Source organism: Schistocerca nitens, chromosome 1 (assembly GCF_023898315.1).
Source record: "Schistocerca nitens isolate TAMUIC-IGC-003100 chromosome 1, iqSchNite1.1, whole genome shotgun sequence".
In the NCBI taxonomy this organism is placed as follows: domain Eukaryota; kingdom Metazoa; phylum Arthropoda; class Insecta; order Orthoptera; family Acrididae; genus Schistocerca; species Schistocerca nitens.
Window position 1 is genome coordinate 1,476,334 of NC_064614.1, and position 21,281 is coordinate 1,497,614.

General features: G+C 40.2%; 1 protein-coding gene across 4 annotated transcripts in view; it reads left to right on the forward strand.

Annotated features, from left to right (window-relative positions):
• The window catches only part of LOC126240314 (DNA topoisomerase 2-binding protein 1-A-like), a 308,035-nt gene extending 290,807 nt beyond the window's left edge, over positions 1-17,228 (forward strand). For all 4 annotated transcript variants that reach the window (XM_049947915.1, XM_049947916.1, XM_049947917.1 and 1 more), the window contains one exon: positions 16,694-17,228. In XM_049947915.1, coding sequence (XP_049803872.1) covers positions 16,694-16,907 — 214 coding nt within the window. In that variant the 3' untranslated portion in view covers positions 16,908-17,228. The remainder of the gene's footprint in view (positions 1-16,693) is intronic.
• The last annotated feature ends 4,053 nt before the right edge of the window (positions 17,229-21,281 follow it).

The window sequence follows — 21,281 nt, forward strand, 5'->3', positions numbered from 1 at the left end:
AGAGACAATCACTGGCACACAGGCATTCTGTTTTAGGTCACAGCATTATAGTTTCTTAGTTTGACATACCAGGAGATGCATTATTTGTTGTAAAAGTATTTTGTCAGCTGATATGCTCTTTCCATTTTTGAGATCCGATCGCTTATCATAGCTCTTTTTAGTCCCATCTTCATGTGTGGTCTCACATCTGTAGAATAACTTAATTTTTACTAAAAATCAGGACTTGGCATTTCCAATGTTTTAAATAACTTGAAATATGACATGTATTAGGTGATCAGTATTTTGTAACAGGAGGCCTTTCAGATAATGAATAACGTGTGTGTGTGTGTGTGTGTGTGTGTGTGTGTGTGTGTGTGTGTGTGTGTGTGCGCATGGGGGGGTCTTTTTTTTCCCCCAATACTAATATCTACACATTATTGATATAAACTTCTGGTCATCGGTACTCCTTGACAGCGTGGCTGGCACAAGAGACTATGTGCCACCCCTGACTACTTAGCCCACCAAGCCTCCAAGTATGTCTTCAACTCTCTTGGAATGGCACAGAGACCAGGCAGAATACCTTGTGTAAATAATAAAATATGCAAAACAGCACTTGTCCCCTAATAAATCTTCTTGCATAATAATTAAAACTGTATATTCTGAACAATTATCCTGGATACCAAAAAATGCATATAATGCTACTAAGAATGCTTGTTCACTTATATTCAAAATTGATATAAGGTTTCACTTCCACTCAATGAAATTATTTCCAAACTGTAGATACAGAATATCTGGAAAATCTCGTGCCTTCATACCTGCCGCCCCTTACAAATGAAGAGCTTTTGACTAGTACGTAGTTTCCACCTACAATAAACAAATGTGAATACAACATTAACTGAATTTTGCGAATAAAGATGGTCTTGGTAAACTTTTTATTCAAGAAATTAATAAGTTCATATGTTCACTGTATTTCCACCATAACTGTTGGTCTGTAGTCCACGTATTTCTGGCTAATCTCTCTCTCTCTCTCTCTCTCTCTCTCTCTCTCTCTCTCTCACACACACACACACACACACACACACACACACACACACACACACACACATATTTTAGTATGTATGTTCCACATACAACTATATTTATATCAGTCTGTAAATCCATCTACCATCACACGAAGAAACTAGATAGCAGATACGCAATTAATAAAACAGAATAGATTGCTTTGGAATTTGATATACTGTAATGTTTGGTAATATCCTGTTCAAATTCTTCATTGCATACAATTAATGAAAATAGATCTTTCAAATCTTATTATGGTACTGAGAAATACCCTATAATTAACCAACTAACATTAACATTACTGGGGTCATAAACTGTCTAGGGCTGCACTATGAGTGTAAGGACCATAGGAGGACAGAGGACAGACCCCAAAACTGGTACCCTTCCATCCGCCCACCCTGGAGTTCTCTCCTGGGGGAGGTTCTTCACTGGTGGGGTGGAGAATAGTGGTGTTCGTCGATTCTACAGAACTGATACCACCAGCTCCATGCCACCAGGGGGCTTGCCGCTCTTCGGCAGGTTCGTGCTTGGCTACCACGGGGCCCCAGCCTTCGCAGCATCTTTTCCCTTCTGTGCTCCATGACTATCCTCTTGCTGTTCTTTCCCTCGTCTCTAGGGGAACACGCCTGGGATGTTGTTGGAAATGTGTTCTGCATGTTCAGTCGCCGATATCAGAACAGTCTCTCCATTTTCTTTTGTTCCTTCTTTCTCTTTTTCGTTCCCCTTCTCCTATCCTTCCTCCACTTCGGTGTTTGAGGTTCCTCCTTTTCTTCTTCCTTCCTGCGTGCTACTGAAGGCCAGCCCACAAGTCTGTCGCGTAACAGGTGACTAGGTAACCAGTAGTTCCCAGCCCCGGGTTGACAGGTGGGGTTCGCATGTACCCCTTGGTAAAGGCTAGGCCCAGGGAGGGGTGAAGGCCTCAGCTACTACCTTCCTAAATTGCTGATTGGTGCCTCTGTCAAGTGTTCAGGAGGTGTGAACAATCACCTAAGGTGGTGCACTCCCTTCTGAGTGGGCCCCCAGTTGGAAGGAACACACCAACGGAGACGTTGGCAATCGTGCTTTTTCACTGTCAGTGTCTACCAAACGCAAACGGAATGAGGCTAATGATTCAAAGACCCTCCCGCTGCACTGTGGTTCCTCTTGATTTCGCGTACTGAAGATGGTCAGTCCTTTGCTATGGTAAATCCATAAATATAGAAAGATGTTGATGCAGTTGCTGACTCTGTGAAATCCTGCTCTCGTTTCTGAAATGGTACTTTGGAGTCCCCTTCAGAATCTCAAGCACAACTGCTTGCAGCTTCGCTCCTCCACAGCTATCCTGTTTGTCTTGAGGCCCATTAAACACTGAATTCTCCCTGTGGTGTTATTTACACTAGGCTAATCAGTGGTCTGAATGATGCAGAAATCCAAACGTATCTCTGTGATGAGGGTGTCATTACAGTCCATCATCATCATTTAAGACTGAAATGAGAATGCTGTGTTGGACTAGTATTCTTCTTGCAGATTAAAAGATATTGTGAAAATTTTGTGTGAACAATCAGCCAAATATGAACCACAGCTACAAAAGAGCAACAATAACAGCAAAAAAAGAGTTTACAACAACAAAAAGACGAAGAAAGGAAGAAAAAAATAAAAAGTGAGGTGAAAAATTAACAATGTCGACATCCAACAACAAAGTTATGTCTGGAGATATTTTCTTTATTTTTTTTCTTTTTTGTTGAAGTGCTTCATTATACAGGTATTAACAGTGACAGTTATTGAAGAATCTGGATCAACAGGAAATAATACAGACATGGGAGACTTAAGTAGTGTAGTGAAACAAGAATAGGAAAACGTTAGTGATGAACTTGTGAAACAGGAAAAACTAAAGGATGAATTAAAATGAGATGATAGTAATGACATAAGTGCCAAGCTATCACTGTTAGTAAAAATGAGCAATGATAATACAGACCAGGTAATAAAACTGAGTAATGATTAGTTCAAAAAACTCTTGTCAGTCAATAGGAACTTTATTTGATTGTGTCAACAGAAATACAACTCAATTAAATTTTAAGACTCAGTTCACAGAAGTTGGTCATTCAGTAGGAGTGTTCTATGATTAAATTAATAAATGAAAATTTAATAATGAAGTTGCAAATGTCAAAGATGAGATCACTGAAGTTAGCAAAAAACAAAATTGCTTTTGAAAAAGTCTATGAGGGAATAAGAACTGTCAACAAAAATGTAAATAGTCAAATTTTGATTTAAGAAGCTAATGTTGAAACCAAACTGGCACTTGTTGAAAACAGCTTTCGTGAACAGGTGAAAACAGCAGACAACAAATTCACAGAAAATGTAAAATTAAGTAACAACAAAACTAGCAACCTACAAAGCAGTGTTTCAGCTTTGTGTAAAAAAGTTGAAGAATTGTGTAATGACGTAGTTAACAGAAATCTTGTTAACAATGTTGTTACCATGTTTTGCAACACTGCAGTGAAAAACTTTTGAGGTGAAGGTAGTTTACATCTCGTAGATTTTCTGCAGCGTTACCGAGATAACTTTGTGTCTAATATGACTTGATAATATGAAAATAAAGTTTGTTATGATGTTTCTGGAAGGTGAAGCATTAAGTTGGGCATATCAGTATACTAATGATGACACAACATATGTAGATTTTGAAAAAGGATTCATCATCATCATTTAAGACTGATTATGCCATTCAGCGTTCAGTCTGGAGCATAGTCCCCCTTATAAAATTCCTCCATGATCCCCTATTCAGTGCTAACATTGGTGCCTCTTCTGATGTTAAGCCTATTACTTCAAAATCATTCTTAACCGAATCCAGGTACCTTCTCCTTGGTCTGCCCCGACTCCTCCTACCCTCTACTGCTGAACCCATGAGTCTCTTGGGTAACCTTGCTTCTCCCATGTGTGTAACATGACCCCACCATCTTAAGCCTGTTCGCCCTGACTGCTACATCTATAGAGTTCATTCCCAGTTTTTCTTTGATTTCCTCATTGTAGACACCCTCCTGCCATTGTTCCCATCTACTAGTACCTGCAATCATCCTAGCTACTTCCATATCCGTAACCTCAACCTTGTTGATAAGGTAACCTGAATCCACCCAGCTTTCGCTCCCATACAACAAAGTTGGTCGAAAGATTGAACGGTGCACAGATAACTTAGTCTTGGTGCTGACTTCCTTCTTGCAGAAGAGAGTAGATCGTAGCTGAGCGCTCACTGCATTAGCTTTGCTACACCTCGCTTCCAGTTCTTTCACTATGTTGCCATCCTGTGATAATATGCATCCTAAGTACTTGAAACTGCCCACCTGTTCTAACTTTGTTCCTCCTATTTGGCACTCAATCCGTTTATATCTCTTTCCCACTAACATTACTTTCGTTTTGGAGATGCTAATCTTCATACCATAGTCCTTACATTTCTGATCTAGCTCTGAAATATTACTTTGCAAACTTTCAATCGAATCTGCCATCACAACTAAGTCATCCGCATATGCAAGACTGCTTTTTTTGTGTTCACACATCTTAATCTCACCCAGCCAGTCTATTGTTTTCAACATATGATCCATAAATAATATGAACAACAGTGGAGACAGGTTGCAGCATTGTCTTACCCCTGAAACTACTCTGAACCATGAACTCAATTTACCGTCAACTCTAACTGCTGCCTGACTATCCATGTCAAGACCTTTAATTGCTTGCAAAAGTTTGCCCCCTATTCCATAATCTCATAGAACAGACAATAACTTCCTCCTAGGAACCCGGTCATATGCTTTTTCTAGATCTATAAAGCATAGATACAATTCCCTGTTCCATTCATAACACTTCTCCATTATTTGCCGTAAGCTAAAGATCTGGCCCTGACAACCTCTAAGAGGCCTAAACCCACACTGATTTTCATCCAATTAGTCCTCAACTAATACTCACACTTTCCTTTCAACAATACCTGAGAAGATTTTACCCACAACGCTGATTAAAGAGATACCTCTGTAGTTGTTACAATCTTTTCTGTTTCCATGTTTAAAGATTGGTGTGATTACTGCTTTTGTCCAGTCTGATGGAACCTGTCCCAACTCCCAGGCCATTTCAATTATCCTGTGTAGCCAATTAAGACCTGTATTTGATGAGTTCCGACTTAATTTCATCCACCCCAGCTGCTTTAATGCACTGCAATCTATTGACCATTTTCACCACTTCCTCAATTGTGATCCTATTTCCATCCTCATTCCTATCCCATTGTACATCAAAATCTGAAACATTACTGATCGTATTTTCACCTACATTGAGCAACTCTTCAAAATATTCCCCCCATCTCCCCAAGGAATCCACAGGATTCACAAGCAGTTTTCCTGACCTGTCCAAAATACTTGTCATTTCCTTCTTACCTCCCTTTCGAAGACTGCTAATTACACTCCAGAATGGTTTTCCAGCAGCTTGACCCAAAGTCTCCAACCTGTTTCCAAAGTCTTCCCTAGATTTCTTCTTGGATGCTGCAATTATCTGTTTGGCTGTATTTCTTTCTTCAACATAGCTTTCTCTGTCTACCTGAGTTGTTGTATGTAGCCATTTTTGATACACGTTCTTTTTCCTTTTACAGGCTGCCTTGACTGTGTCATTCCACCAAGCTGTTTGCTTCATCCTACCTTTACACACTACTGTTCCAAGACATTCTTTAGCCACTTCTAGTACTGTGTCCCTGTACCTTGTCCATTCCTTTTCCAGTGACTGTAATTGACTACATTCAACTAACTGGTACCTTTCTGAGATCGCTGTTATGTACTTGTGCCTGATTTCCTTATCCTGAAGTTTCTCCACTCTTATCCTTCTACATATGGACCTGACCTCCTGAACTTTCGGCCTCATAATACCAATTTCACTGCAGATTAAATAGTGATCAGTGTCATCCAAGAATCCCCTGAATACACGTGTGTCCCTCACAGCTTCCTGAATTCCTGATCTGTTATTATATAGTCAATGACAGATCTGGTTCCCATGCCTTCCCAAGTATACCGGTGAATGTTCTTATGTTTAAAAAAGGAGTTTGTGATTACTAAGCCCATACTGGCACAGAAATCCAAGAGTTGTTTCCCGTTCCTGTTGGCCTCCATATCCTCTCCAAATTTACCCATAACCTTTTCATACCCTTCTGTTCGATTTCCAATCCTGGCATTAAAATCGCCCATGAGCAGAACGCTGTCCTTGTCCTTTACTCTAACAACTACATCACTGAGTGCATCATAAAAACTATCCATCTTATCTTGATCTGTCCCTTCACAATGCGAATATACTGACACAATCCTAATTTTCTTGCTAGACACTGTCAAATCTATTCACATCAGTCGTTCATTGCCATATCTTATTGCAATTACGCTGGGTTCCATTTCTTTCCTGATGAAAAGCCCTACACCCCATTGTGCTATTCCTGCTTTGACTCCTGACAGGTAGACCTCGTATTCTCCCACTTCCTCTACTTTCTCACTCCTTACCTGAATGTCACTAACAGCTAAAACGTCCAACCCCATCTTACTTTCAGCCTCTGCCAGCTCTACCTTCTTCCCAGAGTAGCCCCCATTGATATTAATAGCTCCCCATCTCATTACCATTTGTTTGCCGAGTCGTATCTTAGGAGTCCCTGGTTTGTCAGTTAGAGGTCCGAGGCATTTTGCTCTGATTGTTGCCAGCATCATATTTAAAGTACCAGGGAAGCAGGTTGCTAGCCTTACTTGCCCCGAGTCCCATTGAGTTTTACCCCTAACGGTTGAGGGACTAACCGGTGGATTTGGTAGTCTTTGCCATATGAGCACAAAGGTGACCACAACTCAGAATATGTCCGAGATGCCCAGCCTTATTCCAAAGTAACAGGTATCCCGACTGTCGGGACCACTTACTTGGCCACTCATACGTTGCCCGTGGTTCATGAACTAGGACATGACTACAGGAACCCACACCATGAACCACAGTCCATCGGGTGATCAGAAAAGTAAATGCATCCTTAGTGCATGCGCGCGCACGCGCACTCTCTCTCTCTCTCTCTCTCTCTCTCTCTCACACACACACACACACACACACACACACACACACACACACACACACACACACACTTTTTCTAACTTTTGATGGAATAGTGCTTCCATGAAAGATCAAAGCAGGCCATTAAGTTTTGACAATATGACCGACATTCCGAACTCGGTGTGCTACTACCTGTCATCGTTCCAGCCACGCTCGAGAGTACTGACTACACCTGGCCAAATGTGTAACCTGTAGTGCGGATGCTCACGAGGGTAATTGTCTGCCTGCTTCTCCCGTTGTATCATCTACAGTGGTGACCATGATCGCCTCCTCCTGAGATTGTGCCATATACCTCGATGAGTGAGCTGTCCATGAGATCTGGGTGAAGGAAAAAGTGCTTTACCCCATTGCTCACAAGTTGTTGCTAGTCGGAAACCCTGCGTTCTACCATCGGTCAGCTTCAGTTCTTGCTACATCTCGCTCCACGAAGGACCTGGCCGCGCACACGTGCAACCTCAAATTTAGCACCACAGTTGTGAAACCGTCCATTGTCACGGTAGTATCCCCGTCTCCCCTCCAGCTGTGCAACAAGGCACCAAACTCTTGCTTATGGGGCGACGTCATCTACTACACAACTGGTGGGCCAGAAAGGAGAGAAGGAATATTCCCGTGAAGACTTCCTACGTCCCTCCAGGCAACAAACATCTCACTCTTCCTCTGCCAACCGCAAAGGCTACAAGAAGTCAAAGAAAGGAAAACGGGTCTCCTCCTTTGCCGACTCGGAGGTCCTCTTCGACAGTGCCACCACGTGATACTCTCGCCCGGCCAACCTCTGTGTCGCCGGTGTGCACCACCAACCGTTTTTCTGCCCTAGACTCGCAGACCGACAGGAGGAGAGTGCCGATACCACTGTAGACCTCGTGGAGCAGGATGCTTCTGCCTCTGTGCCCTGTTCCATTCCTCACACTTCTTTTCTGCTCCGTGTTGTGGTCCTTTGGTGGACTGAGGCGTGCTGTGACGCCATTCACGTGTGGAGACTGTTCTCCATATTTTTAACTGTCATCCTAAGATGGCGAACTGCATTCGTCTCAAACAGTTTGTCCAGTGTTGTCATGTTCTTGGTGGCAGAAAAGCTATCTGGATTTCTTGTACTAGTTCTTTTTAACAGTTCCACTCCCTCTTCCGTCATGTAGGCCAACCTCCGACGGTTGTCTGGGACCGAGGTCCATTCCCCAATCCCTGGCCTGACAGAAGCAGATGATGTAATCATTCTGGACCTTATTGCTATCTCCAATACATTGGGCTGCTGTTTTGCGGGGTTTTCGAGGTCAACCCCCTTTCACCCCGCCTTTCTCCATCGGAAACGAATGGAGGAGGCTCGGGCAATACCATTATCTTCTCAGAATTGTGAGTGCTGCCTTTACTATAAGGAGCTAGATCATGCTCTCACTTCATGACAGTCCACTGCCCAAGGGCCAGATGATGATAACATCGAAATGTTGCTGAACCTTTTTCCTGTGGGCAAACACTTTCTCCTTCATACGTAAAATCGCATCTGGGCAGAGGGCACTTTTCACCAATCCTGGCATGAAGCCACTGTCGTACCCATATCCAAGCTCAGCAAGGACAGACACCTTCACTCTAGTTATCGCCACATTCCTCTCACGAGCTGTGTTTGCAAGGTGATGGAATTTATGATATGTGCTCAGTTGGTACGGTGGCTCGTGTCTCGCAGCTTACTAACCACTGTGCAGCAAGGGTTTCGAGCATACCGTCTTGTCACCTTGCAACCCATGTTGTGAAGTACGTTTTGACATCTTTCGCAACGTGGGGTCGAGCGCTGTCGTGCTGCAGAATCACTTTATCGTGCCTCTTGCTGTATTGCGGCCGTTTGTCTTCTAATGCTCTGCTCAAATGCATTAACTGCATTCGATAACGAGCAAGTGTGATTGTTTTAGTTAGTTTTAGCATCTCATAGTGCATGATGCCGAGCTGGTACCACCAAATGCAGAGCATGATCTTGGAGCCATGAATATTCGGTTTAACCATCGATGTGGAAGTATGGCCGGGATATCCCCATGATTTTTTGTTTAGGGTTGTCATAATTAAAAATTATGAAATAAATTAACAAACAACCGAGCTGATCCTCCTTGGTACACAAAACGGGTTAGAAAACTGTTGCAGAAACAACGAAACAAACATGCCAAATTTAAACAGTCGTAAAATCCCCAAGATTGGCGATCTTTTACAGAAGCTCGAAATGTAGCACAGACTTCAATGTGAAATGCTTATAACAGTTTCCACAATGAAACTTTGTCTCGAAACCTGGCAGAAAATCCAGAGCGATTCTGGTCGTATGTGAAGTATGTTAGCGGCAAGAAACAGTCAATGCCTTCTCTGTGTGATAGTAATGGAAATACTATCGAAGACCGTGCTGCCAAAGCAGAGTTACTAAACAGTCTTCCAAAATGCCTTCACAAAAGAAGACGAAGTAAATACTCCAGAATTCGAATCGAGAACAGCTGCCAACATGAGTAGCGTAGAAGTAAATGTCCTCGGAGTAGTGAAGCAACTTAAATCACTTAATAAAAAGCAAGCCTTCTGGTCCAGACTGTATACCAATTAGGTTCCTTTCGGAGTATGCTGATGCATTAGCTCTGTACTCAACAATCATTATACAACTGTTCACTTGACGAAAGATCCATACCCAAAGACTGGAAAGTTGCACAGGTCACACCAATATTCAAGAAAGGTAGTAGGATTAATCCACTAAATTACAGGCCCATATCGTTAATGTAGATATGTAGCAGGATTTTAGAACATACATTGTGTTCAAACATTATGAATTACCTCAAAGAAAACTGTCTATTGACACACAGTCAACATGGGTTTAGAAAACATCGTTCCTGTGAAACACAACTAGCGCTTTATTCACATGAACTGTTGAGTGCTATTGACAAAGGATTTCAGATCGATTCTCTAGTCCTGGAATTCCAGAAGGCTTTTGACACTGTACCACACAAGCGGCTCGTACTGAAATTGCGTGCTTACAGAATATCGTCTCAGTTATGTGACTGGATTTGTGATTTCCTGCCAGAGAGGTCACAATTCGTAGTAATTGACGGAAAGTCATTGAGTAAAACAGAAGTGATTTCTGGCGTTCCCCAAGGTAGTGTTATAGGCCCTTTGCTGTTCCTTATCTATATAAACGATTTGGGAGACAATCTGAGCAGCCGTCTTCGGTTGTTTGCAGATGACGCTGTCGTTTATCGACTAATAAAGTCATCAGAAGATCCAAATCAAACTCCAAAATGATTTAGGAAAGATATCTGAATGGTGCAAAAAGTGGCAGTTGACCCTTAATAATGAGAAGTGTGAGGTCATCCACATGAGTGCAAAAAGGAACTCGTTAAACTTCGGTTACACTATAAATCAGTCTAATCTAAAAGCCATAAATTCAACTAAATACCTAGGCATTACAATTACGAACAACTTAAATTGGAAGGAACACACAGAAAATGTTGTGGGGAAGGCTAACCAAAGACTACGTTTTATTGGCAGGACACTTAGAAAATGTAACAGACCTACTACGGAGACTGCCTACTCTACGCTCGTCCGTCTCCTTTTAGAATACTGCTGCACAATGTGAAATCATTACCAGATATGACTGACGGAGTACATCGAAAAAGTTCAAAGAGAGGCGGCACCTTTTGTATTATCGCGAGATATGGGAGAGAGTGTCACAGAAATGATACAGGATTTGGACTGGAAATCGTTAAAAGAAAGGCGTTTTTCATTGCGACAGAATCTTCTCACGAAATTATAATCGCCAACTTCCTCCTCCGAATGCGAAAATATTTTGTTGACACTGAGCTACATAGGGAGGAACGATCACCACGATAAAATAAGGGAAATCAGAGCTCGTACGGAAAGATATAGGTGTTCATTCTTTCCACACGCTGTACGAGATTGGAATAATAGAGAATGGTGAAGGTGGTTCGATGAACCCTCTGCAAGGCACTTAAATGTGATTTGCAGAGTATCGATGTAGATGTAGACCCCATTTTTCAGCCCCGGTCACAATGTGATGCAGGAATCCCTTCCGGTTTTGTCTCTGAAGCAACTGTTCACAAACACACAAACGCCGTTCAACGCCTCTTGGTTTCAGCTCACACGGGACCCAAGTTCCTTCTTTCTTAATCATGCCCATAGCCTTCAGACATTTTGAAATGGCTTGCTGTGTCACTCCCACTAATCGTGCCAGTTCTTCTTGAGTTTGACGCAAGTCTTCACTCAGCAATGTCTCCAATTCTGCATCTTCAAAAACATCCTCTCTTCCACCACTATGTTGGTTTACAATGTTAAAATCACCATTCTTGAAGCGTTGAAACGTCTCGCGACACGTTCTTACACTAATAGCATCCTTACCAAATGTACTTCAGAGCATTCTGCAAGACTCAGCCGCTGTTTTCTTCATATTAAAACAAAACAGTAACACCTCCCGCAATTGACGAAAATTAGGCTTGTAAACTGACATTTTCAATCAAGAACAACTTTATGATGCAGACACAAATCAACTAATGTTTTAATGAGGATATGTTGACCGAAGTCCAAGCTATCTTCCTGACGTCTGCGATCTATTTCTTTTGACCACTACTTACTGTTGTCGCCACCTATTGGCAAACGGCGAAAGCAAAGTTGTACTCCTTGTATTTTATACAAATTTTCATTACACACTAAACTAAAGTTTCCAGTATCGAAATCAATATAGACATTCCCTTACACAAAAACTCTGTACCTCTAATCACATCTGTGCTCAGGTCAGGAATTGCCAAAAATTTACATTCGAAATGCTGACCTGCAAATTCAGTAGTTAATAATACTTCTTGTTTAATGCTTCTAATACTTTTCCAGTGGCAGCTATAATCCTGATTCCTGAAATATGCATTATTACTATCCCTTCTCTGTTTTAATGTATGTTTAAAAAATTGTGAAATCCTATTTAATTCAGTAACGCTCTCTGCCAAACATTTTACAGACATTCCTTGTACATGAGCTAAACTGACAGGATGCCATATCTCACTGTTAGTTACCAGCATGTCTTCTTCATATAGCATATCCCAATTAATCTTTTCTTTAGCAAAAGTGTCATCCTGATCACCAAATTTATAGTCAAGTACCCCCCTCCCCCCGCCTTTATCAGTACTTTTACTTATATCATTTACCATTCCCTTCCTCATCATAAATCCAGATACTTACTCTTTCTCACTTTCTTCATTACTACTTAGTATCTCACTATGTTCATCACTATTTGAACTACTACTTTGTTTCTCGGCTAATCAGCTGTTCTTTATTTTCATTGTTTAACCATAAAGCTACATTCGTGGTGTACAATAGTTGGCCTCCATACTTTAATCATTGTAATTTCTTCTGTCATTTCTATTTGGGATAACCACAATTACTTCCAAAATGTGCCCTACTCTCTCTGTTTACTTGGTGATCTCTCCTTGAGTGGTTTCTAGGTTCAAAATGCCTAGCGTGATTTCCTGCTGTTGATTTTCTCTCTCTCTCTCTCTCTCTCTCTCTCTCTCTCTCTCTCTCTCTCTCTACATTTCCCATGTAGTTCAATCAATCATTGATATGACTCCTTGGAGCTCTAAAAACAGTTCTCTATGTTTGTTTTCTAATCCTATTATTATTGATGGTCTACCCAGCTCTTTATCTAAGTATTTAATTTTGTTATTCCAATACTGACAACACCCTTTTCGGTATCAAATCTGTCACTAACCTAGAATTCACTCAGAATCCTTATGCATTCATCTTTAGGCAGTATTCCTCTGGAAGAATAACTTAAATGTTTCCCATGAATTACAAGACTGTTTAATTTCAGCTGTCCATCTGTAGTAAACTTCCTTTAAATTGCCTCTCACAGAAGAATTTTTTCTCTTTATCACTTCAGTTTCCAGACATATTATTAAATTTCGTAATAAAATCAAGTGGGTGTGCTTTATCATAGTTCAAAACTACAAACTTTTTTAAAGTTTGCAAAAGAAACTCCATTTGATAAAGTTCATACTAAACTAGACTCTCACCTACCAACCGCCATGTCATCCTCAGCAAATACTAGATGTGGGTATGGAGGGGCATGTCATCAGCACATTGCTCTCTCAGCCATTGTCAATTTTCGTGACCAGAACCACCATTTCTCAGTCAAGCTTTTCAATTGGCCTTACAAGGGCTTAGAGCACCCCGCTTGCCAACAGTACTCAATAGACCTGGATGGTCACCCATCCAAATGCTAGCCAGTCCTGACAGTGTTTAACTTCAGTGATCAGATACACTATCACACTGAACTTCACTAACTTTTTTCTCAGTTTCAAAAACTTAGATTCTACATTTTCATTCATTTCATCCATTTTTTTAGCTTCAATAGTTAATATTTTGTGCTTCTCTCCATTCCCCCAGTGTTTCAATTTTCTTATTTATTTCTACTTTGGTTTGTTCAGTTCGTGTCTCAAACTCATCCCTATTTTCAGTACGCAATTCCGTAATACTATGTGGGTTTTCTGACAGAAATTAAAGAAGCTACCATCCTCTCTTCCCGATATTGTACAACTTTGTCTGTTTTAGCTTCACATTCTTCGCTGACGGTTTGTATTTTTACATCCATTTCTTTAGTCACTTTCTAACTTCTTTTCAAAACAGTTTTCCACTGAGTTTGTCTTTCTGATCATGTTTGTAAGGTTAACATTAATTGCACCAACTTCTTTGTTCAATTTACTAAAGACACACTTAAACTCCTTTTATTTCACTAGCATTTTTAATCATTTCTGCTATTATCTTGTATGAATGCCCTTATATTGGCAAATGTAGAATTGTAAAACTACCACAATAAACTGTCGTAAGAAAGAGTAGACTGTGGTAGTTTTCGTAGTAGCTTTGCTTTCTTAGTCATACCTGCTGTTACCTGTACATTAGGTGTGTTGTATATCTGTCAGTTATTATCTCATAACGATCACTTTCTTTACATATGCAGTCCTTGTTTCACTAGATTCCCTTAAAAACTGGAAGTGGTGAACTCTAGAAACTGAGTGAGGCCTCATATAAGCAAACAGTATTTATAGCAAAATTGAAATTGTAAATATTTAATTTTTATTCAAAAATTGTTGATTTGTAACACAAAACAGTGATGTTGTAGTATAAATAAAGAAAACAATACAGATTTATCATATAGTGCTAGAAAACAATTTCCTCACCAAAAAGGTACAATAAAAAAGCAAAACAAAAATATACCAGACATTGCTTCAATACTTCGTCAAACATACATAAAACATGTTCCTGTTACTTGTTAACAACTTTCGCATTTATCGGTAACAGGAAACTCTTGCCTTTGATCATAATGAAGAACGTTCTGTAGATTACAAAATAACAACAGTGTAATATGTTCGTGCACATAAACTGTACTTTGTAACTGTTTTTGTTGTGTGTTCAACTAATGTTTATTCTTATAAAATGCAATTTATATTTTGTTGTTGTTGTGGTCTTCAGTCCTGAGACTGGTTTGATGCAGCTCTCCATGCTACTCTATCCTGTGCAAGCTTCTTCATCTCCCAGTACCTACTGCAACCTACATCCTTCTGAATCTGCTTAGTGTATTCATCTCTTGGTCTCCCTCTACGATTTTTACCCTCCACGCTGCCCTCCAATGCTAAATTTGTGATCCCTTGATGCCTCAAAACATGTCCTACCAACCGATCCCTTCTTCTAGTAAAGTTGTGCCACAAACTTCTTTTCTCCCCAATCCTATTCAATACCTCCTCATTAGTTATGTGATCTACCCACCTTATCTTCAGCATTCTTCTGTAGCACCACATTTTGAAAGCTTCTTTTGTAAGGATATAAAATATACAATGGACTAATACTGAATGATGTGCAGTTCTAATTATTTGCAAAACAAACAAGCAAAAAACAAAGAAGTCATTGGCTCCCTTTTTCTCTCCTACATATTCATTTGTGTTTCTTTCTCTACCAGTGCTTCCAATACTACTGGTAATCCTATTGTTTACTACATCATTTATGTAGTGTACCAAAACTACCGAACCGGGAGTGGAGCTCGAACCAGATCTCATGGTCTCCATATATTTTCTGTCTGCTTTGCTTTTGTTCATTAAATTCATTTTGGACATCTGTTTCCACTAATTCCTGCAACCCCCCCCCCCCCCTTCAATCTATTTAAAGCACACCATCTCCCACTTCTTTGTCACCCATCTTAATAAAACACTTAATCACACACAGGAACAATAACACTTTACCTTAAAGTTCCCGGTGCTGGTTACTGCTTCTGTTCCGTAACTACCAGATATCAAGTTCGTTTTATTTGCCGATGATACAAACATTGCAATAAATAGCAAATCAAGTGTAGTCTTAGAAAGATCAGCTAATAAAATATTTGTGGACATTAATCACTGGTTCCTAGCCAATTCCTTGTCTCTAAACTTTGAAAAAACACACTACATGCAGTTCAGAACTTGTAATGGGTGTCCCACGAGTATATGCCTAACATATGATGACAAGCATATAGAAGAAGCGGGCAGTGTTAAATTCTTGGAATTACAGCTTGATAATAAATTCAACTGGGAAAAGCACACCACAGAACTGCTGAAGCGTCTTACCAAATTGCTATTTGCAATGCGAATTGTGTCAGACATAGGTGATAAAAATGAAAAAGCTGGCATACTATGCTTACTTCCATTCCATAATGTCATACGGGGTAATTTTTTGGGGTAATTCATCAAGCCAAGCTAAAGTTTTCCGGACACAAAAACGTGCAGTAAGAGTTATATGTGATGTGAACTCAAGAACATCCTGCAGAAGCTTGTTTAGGGAACTAGGGATACTAACTTGCTACATAGTGCAATGATTTCGTTTTTGAGCTGATAGCAGCAGTTGTCATTATTTTTAAAATGGTTGTTAAATATGCTTGCTGTATGTGCTGTATCATGTGTAATATAGTCCATTGCCTTTTAAGTAAATCATCATCTTCCATAATACAGTGATGGAAAATTTCGTGTCAAGCATAATCAGATGAGAGGAAAGGCAGCCAGCTACAACGGAGATATTGAACAGTAGATTGCCGTATAAATATGGTGTTAGTGACTGTATTCCTACTACCGAATTTCTGATATTTGAAGTGTGCTTGGAGACTTTCCTCAGATGTGATAAATCTGTAATCACGTTTTCAAATCTATGTAACTCCCATGCATAAATGGATGTCCAGTTTCCCTACCAATGTGAACATTGTTATAGTGTGTTTTATCACATGATTAATGCCACTTACAGTTGCTCAGTACAGCTTATCATGCCCAAATATGTAATATTGTTCTGACTTTATTTCTCTATTTGTGAGGTGCATGTGTAGGGCAGCAGCATTAAGAGCTATTCAACAAAAGATGGTGAAAGAACTGATTATTATGATTATTTCTCAGACATGATAAAAACATCTAATGGGTAGTATGGAGGCCTAGATTTAAATTACTGATGATCAGAATTTGGTTTTAAATTTAACTAAAGAGGATTTTTTCTGGAGCACAACTTAAATGTGTTTAATTTTTGCTGGTACTAATAATTGTTTCTATTTCAACAGGCCACCATACAAAAATCCTCAGGGTGCAACACATTGCTTTGCTGAACTTAACAAGTTAAATGAACCAATAGACATGGAAGCATTGGTTAAGAATAAAGTACCATGCTTGTCTCCACTCTATCTCAACAATTACCTGGTTAACGATCCTCCACCAGATGCTGATTCATGTGTCCTTCCAGAATATAGCCGTATAATGCAACAGTTGGACAGATGATAGTTGTTGCTGCATTTCTGAGACCAACTGCTTTAGCTTTAATGTGATGTGGAGCTATTTATAGACTATGTACAGTTTTTTAATAAATATGTGCATGTGTTGTTTTTATATATTTCTCTTAAAGTTGTAACTAGTTTACTATATCAGTGCATGTGTACAGGACATTTGACGTGGCAGTGCCATAACAAGAAAGGAAAAAAAGCCAAGCATTTTAATATATGCATATTTTTTTAAATATATAGGAAAGTGTAAACTCGTACTGAGACAAACAGTTCCTGGATAAAAAAAAATCCCATGTACGCTGTATGTTTTAATTGTTCAGTCTGTGTGTAAATAAAAAAAATATCAGTTTGTTTCTGACTTTTTTGTCCCACCCACCCACACCTCCTCTGATGCCTATGCTTTTCATTTACAGTGAGTTACTGGGCTCTATTTGAATAATAATTTAGTCAGTACTTATCTCCAGGAGGTAAAATTCCCATACTGCTAATAAACAAATTTCAAAATACACGAATATATATTACCTCTGAGAACTATTAATTCCTTCCTTGAAGCTGCACTAAGCCACAGAATGGGTGCTTATGACCAAAGCTGTATCTCATAGGCTATGCAATGCATTCTCCCACGACAGCACATACCAGTAGATGCATCTCAGTGCTTGCTGGCAAATAGAATAATTATTTAATGAATGAAGCTAGAAAATGCTATCAATAGATGCACACTGATGACAGCATTTTCCATTGTAAAGTGTAGCTTTCATACTATCTATAAATATGAATAATATATTTACAGTGAAATGGGAACAGAGAAGGGGTAGATAAGTGGAGGACAGGGACCAGCAAAGGTTGAGGCTAGGTTGGGGTATGGGAACAAAGGATATGTTGTACAGATAGTTCCTACTTGCGCAGTTCGCAAAAGCTAGTGCTGGTGTTGGTGGGAAGAATCCAGAAGACAGCATCTGTGAAGCACATCATTTCGAATGGCATGTAAAATAACTGTGTTATCCAGCTGTCTCCTGGCCACAGTTCGGCTGGACCACCCAGTTGCAGGAAATGTCACTCAGCACAATGTGCTTCACTGTATTGAAAGAATTTTAGGGAACTGTAGCACATTTATCAAGGACGTTGCATGTAGAACGAAAGTGTGACCCATTCTTGAGTGTTTGGGATCCCCATTAGATTGAATTAAAGGAAAACGTAGAAGCAATTTAGAGGCATGCTGCTAGATTCGTTACTGGTAGGTTCAGTCAACATGCAGATATTACGGAGATGCTATGGGAATACCCGGGTGGGAGATTATCTCTTTGTGAAGCAGTAGTGAGAAAATTTAGAGAGCTGACATTGGAAGCTGGCTGCATGATGATTGTACTACCACCACTTACATTTCGTGTAAGAACCTTGAAGATAAGACAGATTTAAGCTTGTCTAGAAGTATTTAAGCTGTGGTTTCTCTCTCACTTCACTTGGAAGTGGAACAGGAAAGGAAATGATGGAGTGGTACATAGTAACACACACCATGCACCATACAGTGGGTTCTGGAATATGTATGTATGTAGAATGACTATTTAACAGCATGCGCCATTTGAATTCTCCCCATCAACACCAGCTTTCCTGAATTGCACAGGTGAGAACTCTCCCAACAACATATCCATCATTCCTGTTATCGCTGCTGGGCCAAATCTTCGTGGTTCCTGTGTTCCACCTACCTATCCCCTTCCCTACTCCCTCTACAGTACACACATGGCTTCTACCCTGCTGGTAGAAACGAATCTTCAGTGGTTCATCCCACTTTATGTACACTATACCATAGTTGATGGCCACTCATTTTACAATTTACAGTGTATCCTGTAAAATGAGGTGAACCCGATCAGGTGGTGTCAATCCAATCATTTACCGGTTTTTTCATGTTTGGATAACTGCGCAGCATTTTAACAATAAATTGCAGCTGACCATTGTCATGAATTCTTGACTAATCTGTCAACAACAGTGGCATGTTGTCCATATTTGGAAAACATTTAGAGTAGATTTACCGACTATGTTATAGTTCTGGGTGGAGATTTAATTTACCAGATATAGACTGGGAGACTCAAACATTTATAACGGGTGGCAGGGACAAAGAATCCAATGAAATTTTTTTAAGTGCATTATCTGAGAACTACCTTGAACAGTTAAACAGAGAACCGACTTGTGGCAATAACATATTAGACCTTCTGGTGACAGACAGACCCGAACTATTTGAAACAGTTAACGCAGAACAGGGAATCAGCGATCATAAAATGATTACTGCATTGACGATTTCAGCTGTAAATAGAAATATTAAAAAAGGTAGGAAGATTTTTCTGTTTAGCAAAAATTACAAAAGGCAGATTTCAGAGTACTTGACAGCTCAACACAAAAGCTTTATCTCAAGTACAGATAGTATTGAGGATCAGTGGAGAAAGTTCAAAACCATCGTATTTATGCATTAGATGAGTATGTGCCAAGCAAGATCATAAGTGATGGAAAAGAGCCACCGTGGTACAACAACTGAGTTAGAAAACTGCTACGGAAGCAAAGGGAACTTCACAGCAAACATAAACACAGCCAAAGCCTTGCAGACAAACAAAAATTACACGAAACGAAATGTAGTTAGAGGAGGGCTATGCGAGAGGCGTTCAATGAATTCGAAAGTAAAGTTCTATTTACTAAATTCTCAGAAAATCCTAAGATAGGGTGTCTGGACATTTTGTTTTGATCCACCTGTGTCCAAATGGCACCGAAACAAAGGATGACAGACTAAAGGCCGAAATATTAAATGTCTTTTTCCAAAGCTGTTTCACAGAGGAAGACTGCACTGTAGTTCCTTCTCTAGATTGTCGCACAGATGACAAAATGGTAGATATCGAAATAGAAATAGATGACAGAGGGATAGAAAAACAATTAAAATCGCTCAAAAGAGGAAAGGCTGCTGGCCCTGATGAGATACCAGTTCGATTTTACACAGAGTACGTGAAGGAACTTGCCCCCTTCTTGCAGCGTTGTACCGTAGGTCTCTAGAAGAGCGTAGCGTTCCAAAAAATTGGAAAAGGGCACAGGTCATCCCCGTTTTCAAGAAGGGACATCGAACGGATGTGCAGAACTATAGACCTATATCTCTAATGTTGATCAGTTCTAGAATTTTGGAACATGTATTATGTTCGATTATAATGACTTTTTTGGAGACTAGAAACCTACTCTGTAGGAATCGGCATGGGTTTTGAAAAAGACGATTGTGTGAAACCTAGCTCACGCTATTCGTCCACGAGACTCAAGAGGGCCATAGACATGGGTTCCCAGGTAGATGCCGTGTTTCTTGACTTCTGCTAGGGATTTTATACAGTTCCCCACAGTCGTTTAATGAACAAAGTAAGAGCATATGGACTATCAGACCAATTGTGTGATTGGATCAAAGATTTCCTAGATAACAGAACACAGCATGTCATTCTCAATGGAGAGAAGTCTTCCGAAGTAAGAGTGAGGTCAGGTGTGCCGCAAGGGAGTGTTGTAGGACCGTTGCTATTCACAATATATAAAAATGACCTTGTGGATAACATTATCGGAAGTTCATTGAGGCTTTTTTCGGATGATGCTGTAGTATATCGAGAGGTTGTAACAATGGAAAATTGTACTGAAATGCAGGAGGATCTGCAATGAATTGACGCACGGCGCAGGGAATGGCAATTGAATCTCAATGTAGACAAGTGTAATGTGCTGCGAATACATAGAAAGATCCTTTATCATTTAGCTACAATATAACAGGTCAGCAGCGGGAAGCAGTTAATTACGTAAATTATCTGGGAGTGGCCATTAGTAGTGATTTAAAATGGAATGACCATATAAAATTAATTGGTAAAGCAGATCCCAGACTGAGATTCATTGTAAGAATCCTAAGGAAATGCAGTCTGAAAACAAAGGAAGCAGGTTACAGTACACTTGTTCACCCACTGCTTGAATACTGCTCACCCGTGTGGGTTCCATACTAGATAGGGTTGATAGAAGAGATAGAGAAGTTCCAATGGAGAGCAGCGCGTTTCGTTACAGGATCATTTAGTAATTGCGAAAGCGTTACGGAGATGATAGCTAAACTCCAGTGGCAGACTCTGCAGGAGAGACGCTCAGTAGCTCGGTACGGGCTTTTGTTGAAGTTTCGAGAACTTACCTTCACCGAGGAGTCAAGCAGTATATTGCTCCCTCCTACGTATATCTCGCGAAGAGACCATGAGGATAAAATCAGAGAGATTAGAGCCCACACAGAAGCATACCGGCAATCTTTCTTTCCACGAACAATACGAGACTGGAATAGAAGGGGGAACCGATAGAGGTACTCAAGGTACCCTTCGCCACATACCGTCAGGTG